Source organism: Fukomys damarensis, unplaced genomic scaffold, assembly GCF_012274545.1.
Source record: "Fukomys damarensis isolate Sample0158 unplaced genomic scaffold, DMR_v1.0_HiC HiC_scaffold_14, whole genome shotgun sequence".
NCBI lineage: Eukaryota > Metazoa > Chordata > Mammalia > Rodentia > Bathyergidae > Fukomys > Fukomys damarensis.
Window position 1 is genome coordinate 43,232,842 of NW_022900926.1, and position 9,731 is coordinate 43,242,572.

The window sequence follows — 9,731 nt, forward strand, 5'->3', positions numbered from 1 at the left end:
CTTTAATAAGGTCAATATTGATCACACCCTCCCATTCAGGTAACTAGAAAAATACCTTACATTGTATCCTTAGCTCAAGACAAAGTCTGCTTTATACTCAGGTCAAGGCCTTGTTGGTATATAGAATTAATGATTTAGAATTGTTCATTGAGCTGCTTTGGGGTACATTACTAAAGAGATGTAAAAATGAAGAATTTGAAAACTACACCATGAAAATTCAATGATGTGAGAACAATAATGTATGAAAATGAGATGCAGCATGTTAAACATTCTATGCCCAGTGCAAAGGGAGAAGGTATGTTTATGCTGAAATTACTATCTATAGCAGTGGTGATGAGATGGTCATGAAGTGAAATTTGTCTAGATCACGATTGGAAGCTCCAACTGACCAGCGATGGTGACCTATATCTGCATGGTTCATGCCTTCAAGTGCTTCTCAGCCTCTGCTGCCTATGAGAGAGGAGATATCCAATGCCTACTACACTCTAGTCTAATGTACAGCTAGATATTATTTAATACACAGTAGGTCTTTCCTTTGTCAAAGATGCTCTGTGATTTGTTAACATACATTGATGTCATTGGCTTTTTTATATTTATTTAATGTCAAGTGTGCATCACTGTCAGGTAGAATTTTTATAAACAAGTCCTATATAAATGATTTTAACAAAATTAAAAAGTAATTCTCTTATTGTAAAATGTCTTGTTCTCAATCCAACAAGTACTTCTTAATCCTTGCACTTCACCCAATTCAATATTTGCTTCAGTTCTCTGCTCTTTACTCTTTTCCTTTTTCATTCTGTTTATTCAGTGGGACAGACTCAGTTCTTTTATTAATCCAGTTGAAACTGCACAAAACTATGTCTCATAGGATTGGTTGACCCAGTGTTGTGGTTATTTTTTAATGTTTCTGTACTACTCATTCTTACCAAGAATGTTTAAAGAAAAACTTGTACAACCTGAGTGACCACTGAAAAATCTCACAGTGCTATTCAAGCTATCAAAGCATCAGTGATAGTGGCATACGACTGTGTCCAAAACACTAGGATAAGAAATACCATGGATCTGTACAAAGGTAGAGTAGGTACAGGTAGCAGTTGAAGATTTACAATTGAGACAGCATCATAAATAAGCAAAAGGGCATCAAGGATTTCTTTTAAAAGCAAAACCCAACACACACAGACACACAGACACACAGACACACACACACACACACACACACACACACACAAATGTACATCACCATTACTTCTATGATCTCTTGGGAAAAGTCCAAGATACAACACAACTTTAACTATAGATATACCATATGTTTCTAAAATCTATTCCACACTTAAGATTGTACTTTAGTGTCACACTCAGTCTGAGGGAAGTTGATACCAACTCAAACCTGAGGCTCTTCTCAGTCATTTTTGGCAGCTTTAAGTAAAAAGAGCATCCTATCAGACATCATCTCCCAGCTTGGCTTATAGTGACAATCTCTTTGGCACCACTATGAAGTTTTTCTTTTTCCTTTTTCAAACTAGAATTTTTTAAAGATAGCATCTCACTAGATAGCTCATGCTGGGTTTGAACTATGTAGTCCAGGCTGGAATCAAACTTGTCATGATCCTCCTGCCCCAGACTCCAAACTGCTGGGATTCTAGGCATATGCTATCATGCTTGGCATCCTGTTGATAATTTCTTAAAGTCCTCCTTACGGGTGAGAAACTGAGTCCCTGAGAGAGGGAATGATCTTTCAAAGGACACATGTGCCAGTGGGAGAGCTGGAATGGGTCTCAGACTCATGTCCATTTTGAGCCTAAAACTGCCTGGCACACTAAAAGTTGTAACTATTCCTCAAAATGAAGTGATTTGAGCCAAAATATTTTCTCCCTAGAATTATTACTATTCCAGATACACACACACACACACACACACACAAATTATCTGCCCCTGCCTTCAATAATCCTCTTTCCTAATTTCTTTCATTAATAATTGAACATTTACATGTCAGAGACGATCTGCATATACAGAGAAGACACCAAAATTAAAGAAACAGGTTTAAAACAAAATGTCTTTTATTTGAATATTGAATACATCCTGTTGGGATGCAGTGTGCTGAGAATGGAATTCTTAAAAGAAAGACAAAACTGGCAGCATATACAATTAAACTGGGAAAAAATAAAATTTCTAATATAACACAAGCACCAAGTGGCTACATTAGCATTCTGTGAGGTTCATATAAGGAATTACTTCATCTGATAATTTGCAGTTTAATTTATTTGAGTCATGAATATTTAAATTGTCAAAAATATAACATATATAGACATAGATATACATATATGTATTAGACATAGCAGATGAAATTGTATCATGGTTTATTAAATACCTTTAATGAAAACAGTGCATGACAATTAGAAATGATTAACACTATTAAAAAAACTCAAATTCATGTTCAGATTAGAGGTGATAGTGTTACCTTTGTTTCTAACATAAAACACTTAACATTCTGTATTGCAATTTATCTTTTAAGGTACAGAGGCTATGCTCTGCTCACTGCAGGAGAATGACAGATCTTCAGTGTGCAGCTTCTCTGGATGCTCAGAGAAGCAGGAGGACAAGTCTTAGGATCATCAAGAGGCTGCACGAAAATAAAAGAAAAGCAAAGGAAGGGTCACTCTTACCTGGCCTGGACAGAGGGTTGCACAGGACACTGAGTCATAATCCGGCCATGGTTTCCGACGCTCTCTAGCACCTCCATTCTCCTAGTAGGAGTGAACCCATCACTCCTGCCCAGACCCAACTAAAAAAGGTTCACTGAATGAATGAGAGAAATCAGAACTCATTGTTCTGCAGCCGGGATGAGGACTTCTGAGAGAAACGTTTGGGAAGAAACACCAATTTTCAGATGCTAATCAAGTAGAGCAACTTGAAAAAAAAAGAATCAAGGAGCTGGGTGTGAAGGGGTAGGTAGGCCAGTAATCCCAACACTCAAGAGAGGCTGCAGCAGAAAGACCCCGAGTTTGAGCCCAAGCTGGATAACGTAGTGAGACCTCCATCTCAACAAAATTTTTGAAAAGTGGGGAGGGGCCTGGAGATGCAGCTCAATGCAAAGGCCCTGGGTACCACTATAAATAAATAAATATTCAGAAACACCTGGGGGCCCAAAGGAAGGTTATTATTGCACTGTCAACTACTTTCCTCTGCTTGGGGTCTTCTTAGTCAATGAACCTTACTTTTGATTCTTTGCAACACCAAGAAACATATTTTTCCTTGTGGTACTGTGGACCCAACTTGGGCCCTTGTGCTCGCAAGGCAGGTAGTGGAAATACTGAGCCAAATCCCTGGTCCACCAAGAATCATTTCTATACCTGGGAAGCTGTTGTAATCACATTTTTCCCCTTCCTAGAGACCTAACACATAGCCACACTAAAAGAAGCAGAAAGAACATTAAAATTATTCACTATGCTACAACTCAGAGAAAAACACTAACAGTTTAAAGTATTTCCTTTTTATCTTGTTTTACATACATTTTTATTTTTTACTTACTTATTTTTTCTTTTGAGACAGGGCCTCCCTACATAGCTCAGGCTGGCCTTGAACTCACAGTGATCCCCCTGCCTCAGCTTCCCAAGTGCTGGGATTACAGGCACATGCTACCATGCCTGGCTATACACAGACATTAAAACAACAACAACAAGAAAAAACTGTTCACATTGCATTTGGTGGATTTTAATCTTGTTTTATTTATCATCATGTGATTAAGATTTTCCAAGGCCTCTAAATAGTTTTTGAAAACATGGAATGCAAATATCTTCTCAATATTTCATCAAATGGACAAAACATTTATTGAAAAATTTATTTCCTTACAGTGAATTTCTAGGCTGTTCCTAATTTTTCAGTTTATCATATTTTTCATGAAAAATAAAGTTGCAATGAACATCGGTCTTAATGTAAATCATTTCTTTGGAACAAATTCCAAAAAGTAAAATTATATATTAAAGAAAATGAACAACTTTATGGCTTTCAACATATAAAGACAGCTTCTAGGATCAATTAAAATATTATCTTTAATCTTATATTTGATAGTGTACTTAATCTCATGGATGTAACTACTGGGTCAAATTAAGAGAAATTATGACTAATCTTTTAAAAAGTATTTCTCCTTTAAAAATTCAAAATAACTGCATCAGACTGTCACTGTCCAACTCTCTAAATGAGACTTATGAATGTATTATTCCTTCAGATGAGTCAATCTTAAGGAACAATGAGGCTAACTGTAGGTCTTTATTCTGAAGAAGTTAAGTGTGGACAGCACCTACATGTGTCCTGTAAGGGTGCCCGTGTGTACACAGAGGCCAAAGACTCACTGATCCTGATGTAAGTCTTCACAGCTATGCATATTATAATAAAAATTACTTTGACCTTTCAAATTAAAACTAATTTTTATTTAAAAAAATCAGCACTTCAAAAATGATAGAAGAAAAATATAGACCAAAATAGCTCTTACCTTAAGCCTGCAACCAGCCCAGCTGGCATGATTTTCTTGGATCTCTTAAATCTCACACCCATTATGGTGGCCAGGAAGAAAGCTGTAACTGAGAACCAAGCCAATCCATAAACCAGTTTCAAAGATGTTATTTCTTGTTTGTGAAACAAATGCATATTATTTCAAACCTTTCAAAATAACTCTTTTATACCGTACTGAGTTGCTGTTTTCTTAAAAATTAAAGCACTGTATTAAAACACTTTGTAAACTAGCTTGTCAAAAAGTTTCTGCGTAAACAAACATCCTAAAACTCATTCCTGAAATATCTTCAAAAGTCTTCTTCTAGCCTCAATTTCTATACATAAGACACTCTTGAAAGGTTAGAACCATGTCTTAGTTAATTTTCCTCAAAAACACGAGGTGGTGTACACGGACTAGAGACATCCAAGAAATGGTTAAGCTGGGTGTAGTGGTGCATGCTTATAACCCAGAACTCTGGGAAGCTGAGGCAACAGGATTTTAAGTTTGAACACAGCAAAAGCAACTTAGTGACTTTGCAAGACCCCGTCTCTAGGCCACTGCGTTCACTCTTGCATGGTGGCCCACCCTAATGCTGTAGAGTGTATTTCTTTTCCTACTTTTGCTTGGCCCAAACTTGCACTGCAGAGCCTGTTTCTTTACCTTTAATAGAACTTTGCTACTATCAAAAAAAAAAAAAAAAGGCCCTGTCTCTAAATAAAAAATGAAAGGTCCTAGGTCCAATCCCAGTACCACAAAACAACAACAACAAAACAGTGACTCGAAATAAAGAAAATAACATTTTTTAAAAGTAAGATCAAATTATAGACTAATGCTAAGAACTCTTTATTTTCTTTTTAACATTCCATTTGGGTGGATTTGATGTCGAGAACTAACTAATAATATGTTTTTCAGGAGCATTGCATTAGCCTTCGAGAAACTCCACCAATAGGACTGTGGAGGTGGTTTTATGTAAGTGATTAGGGCAGTGATGGCAAATCTTTTAGAAATGAGGGCCAAATTGCAACCCCAAACCCACTTACTTATCAAAATGTGCTAACACAGAGGTTAAACATGAAAACTGCGCTTTTAGTTAAGAAAAAACAACTCATATGTTAACATCTTTCATTTTGAAAGAAAAACAAGTAACATGCATGCCATAGGTTCACCTTTTTAGAATCAGTATTTTCTTGGCAATGTAAAGACTATGCTAAATGTACATATATAAGAATAAGCAGGAAGTCCAGGAATAATTCCTTGCTTTTTCTAATTTAATTTCATTATTCTAGTAATAAGTTTTATAGAAAATTGAGTTTGTCGGCCAGGGATTTAGCTCAGTGGTGCCATTGCCTGCCTCACAAGCACAAGGACCCGAGTTCAATTCCCAATACCAAAAAAAAGAAAATTGAGTTTGTCTAGTGAAAAACAGAGCTGTGCACATACACATGGCCACTTAACATCTGCAACATGTTTTCTCAAGGTTCAGTTTTCTATAGGTGGGAAAAATGTGTTACTTACACAATGACAGTTTAACATCTCGTTTGTCATTGGATACCCGGTAAGCTCCATAGCCAGCCAAAAACCCAACAAGGAGACCAGCAATCAGAGATGGAACGCCACCTATGGGGAGAAAGTATGGGCTCAGAGAGTTCCACAACAAAAGCAATCTATCCAGGGCCGGGGATTTGGCTCGGTGGTTCTGCCGCCTGCCTTGCAAGCACAAGGGCCCAAGTTCGATCCCCGGTACCAAAAAAAAAAAACAAAAAACCCGCAATCCATCCTATATTTCAAGTATAACACATACAATTCTAGATGGGCATCAGAACCAGACAGCGCCAAAAGACAGTTTAGGAAACAACTGTTTCATGCTGAACCCTAAATGAAAAGCAGACAAACTGTCATAGTCAGCACACTGCAGGGCCAATGCAGGAATCACAGGAGGAGGAAGGAACCATGTCTTGTGACAGTGGCTTTGCCACTGCATGATCTTGAGCAATCAGTTGACTTTTTTTGTGCTACATTCTGTTTGTTTTCCTTGTTCGCTTTGGTTTAATCTTTTTACTAGGAGGTTGTGATGACCTCAAATAAGATCCAATGGAGACTGTTAGCTCAGAGAACTTTCAAATAATCAATTGGGGTTTGTCCTCTTCTTTTGGATAGAAAGACAACTTTGGATATAATTTCTTTTTCTTTTTTTTTGGTTTTTTGAGACAGGGTCTGACTATGTAGTTGAGACTGATCTAGAAATCAGTATGTAGCCCAGGCTGGTCTTGAACTCACAACGATCCTCCTGCCTCAGCCTCCTGAGTGCTGGGATTACAGGCGTGCACCACCACACCCAGCTGGATATAATTTCTAAGTACTATATTGAATCAAGATATCAGTATAAGTCAGTACTTTTACACATTATGTAAACAAAACAATCCTTATTTAGTAAGAAGTGAGTGGCCCTAAACAAGATTAAATCAATTAATTATGCAATTCATAATGGCAGGTTAAATTAGTCTTATGGTAGATGGAGGCCCAGAAGCCCCAGGTTGGAAGGCTCTGTCATGCTCAGTCCCACAAAACCCCTTCCCTCCACAAATCCCTTCCATGATAAGCTGGTCCATCTCGAATGAACCTCTGGCTTCCTGCCCCACTTACACACCCTCAGATGATCCTAGATCAACTACCAACTCCCCACAAGGCCCCTTTGATGAAAATGCTGTTTTGGGCTTACCTCTCCGCTTATACCCTAAAACGCTTCCAAACATCACAAGGGCTGCATAACCAAAACCAATCAGGTCCATGGGTGAGGCAGCAGTTCTAAAGCAAGGGGAAAAAGCAGAAAGGGACAAATACACAGAATAAGAGCAGTGCACACAAAAGTGACAGGTATCCCACAGAAGTACAGAAATTAACTTCTGTGGTCTGCTAAAGAAAGGGGGGCTCAGCTTCACCTCTCCCAGTGCTTGGCCACTGTCCTCCCATCCTTCTCACACTCAGGCAACTGCTCCTCAGTCAGGCTAACCAGCCGTGCATTCCCTGTAGTAACTGGCCACGGACTGACTCAGAAGAACGGAAAAGAGGCGCTGTAATGAAGTCCTAGCAATGAGGTAACTGAATGGCAGTGAGTGCTACTGTGTGTGTCACAGTGGCAGGTCAAACCCCAGTGAGAAGTCCCACTAAACTCCTGCTCTGGACACTCTATGATGCAGCAGGGAGTGTGTTGGCCACAGGCCAAAGAAGTGGCCACTGGCTGTTGCACCTCAGGCCACCCCCCCTTCTACCACCCTGTCCCTCCAAAGGTAGGAAAATAGATGATCTAAAGTTCCTTGAGGCCTTTTTTGTTTTGTTGTTCTTTTTGGAGACAGTGTCTTACTATGTAGCACAGGCTGGCCTGGAGCTTGTGGCGATCCTCCTGCCTCAGCCTCCCAAGGGGTGGGATTACAGGAGTGTACCACCAGGCTGGTTCCTTGCAGCCTTTTAAAGCCTAAGATTTCTAGTGGTACTCTAATATCTTAACTTTCTAACTTCTCCATTTCTTCCATGGGAAAATTATCTTTGCAAATCTGAGCAATAGTATATGAGATTTCTTGTATATTTTTTCAGTTTTCTCATTGCTCATCGGTTAGGTTAACCAGGCTTTTATTCCCTATAATAGCAATGAACTGACTCAGAAGAACAGAAAAGAGATACTGAGCTCACCTCCAGGAGTCAGGGACAACTTCCTGTGAGGAAGGTCTGAGGAAGAGGAGAAATCTGAGAACAGGAAGAATACAGGAGAAATCATCCGTGCCCAAGAGGTGGCAATGAGGGACCTAATGTATAGGAAAGACCTGTATTCAATACCACTGTTGACTGGACGATGGAAAAACAAGTACTTATAATAATAATGAGGAGGATAATGTGTTTGAGCAATTACCAGGAGATAGGTACCATTCTAAGGCCTTATATGTATTATCTCATAATCACTACCTCACAACACTGTAAAATAAGTTCTACCTTTTCAATCCCCACTTTCTAGGTGATGCAACTGAGGCATGCAGAAGGCAGGCAATACACAAAGCCACACAGCACAGCAAAGATTTCAGAGGCAGGCAAGTCTCACATGTACTTCCTGCTCCGGTACTAACCATGCCTTCTCTTTCACCTATATATAGGCTTGATGTAGGCTAGGCTATTTCTATTTCAGCACACTGAGAAAACAGAGGTAGGGTGAATTTGTGAGTCAGGCATTCAATGAATCACAACTTAAGTTTAAACTCATTTCTATTCAACATTTACTGAACATCTTCTTTGTCAATGCAGTAAAAAGCCAAGAAAAGACCTCAGACCTGGCCCTGGCCTTAGGACCCCTGTATGCCACAGTGGCAGGAGGAGGCAGACGCTGAATGAGCCTCACAAGATACCCCAAGGGAGGCCACTCAGGGACGCAGGGTCCCAGCTGTGACCTAGAGGAAAGCAGGACTAGGCCGAGTAAAGCTGTGTGCCAGGAAGAAGCAGTGTGCACACGGCCTCTCAGCGTGAGAAAGAAAGCACAGCACATTCCCAAAATGAAAACAAATCCAGGGGGTCAGGAAGAGAGGGCCAAGTGAGAAACACAGGGCTGCACACACAGGTGAGTCCTTGCTCAGACAGGAGCCTGGCTTCTGTCCTAAGGCCAGTGAGGGATTAGTGAGGTGAGCCTCACACTCAGACTTAAATTTCAGCAACGGCATCCTGGCTACAGTAGTGGGAGATGAATTAAAGCAAAGCAGAAGAGAAACTGGGAGACGGCTGTGTTGAACTGAGGAAGAGCTTAGCTGAAGGTGGGAGCCTTGCCTAGTGAGCTGGCAATGAGGGTAGAACAAGGTGGGTGGACTCAGAGCTTCAGGAAGTAGAATCAATAGGCCTGGATATGGGGAGTAAGGCGTAGGGACAAATCAGCAATGACACAGCCCTTACCTCTGGCTTAGAAGGGCCAGCAGGAGAGGCAGGGGCGAAGAGCCCTGACACTGTTCCCTCACCCGGAGGAGGTGTGTGGTGGGGGGCGGTGAGGTGGCCAGGAAGGACAAGAGCCACCTGGAACCTACTCGGTTGGGAGGCACCTGACTGGAAAACACTTTCTTAACACTTCCTTACACAGCTGAAGCTCAGCAGTTGGTCATTCAACAGCCCGTTATTTGGAGGCTTAATTTTCTCCTAAACACCAATCAGGATGAAAAGTAGATTTCCTATCCTCCCACTGAGTGTCCTCTTTTTTTTTTTTTTTTTTTTTTCC

General features: G+C 40.2%; 1 protein-coding gene across 8 annotated transcripts in view; it reads right to left on the minus strand.

The window, feature by feature from the left end:
- Positions 1-1,307: 1,307 nt before the first annotated feature.
- Positions 1,308-9,731, minus strand: part of Tmem14a (transmembrane protein 14A) — a 19,454-nt gene continuing 11,030 nt past the window's right edge. For 2 of the 8 annotated variants that reach the window (XM_010631078.3, XM_010631076.3), the window contains exons 2-6: positions 8,177-8,289; positions 7,209-7,294; positions 6,005-6,106; positions 4,490-4,577; positions 1,402-2,620 (exon numbers count right to left, since the gene is read on the minus strand). In XM_010631078.3, the coding sequence (XP_010629380.1) occupies positions 2,581-2,620; positions 4,490-4,577; positions 6,005-6,106; positions 7,209-7,278 (300 nt within the window). In that variant the 5' untranslated portion in view covers positions 7,279-7,294; positions 8,177-8,289 and the 3' untranslated portion in view covers positions 1,402-2,580. Of the gene's footprint in view, positions 2,621-4,489; positions 4,578-6,004; positions 6,107-7,208; positions 7,295-7,428; positions 7,643-8,176; positions 8,290-9,731 lie in introns of those variants that run through there. The other 6 variants (XM_033763340.1, XM_033763339.1, XM_033763338.1 and 3 more) reach the window with 6 other exon arrangements.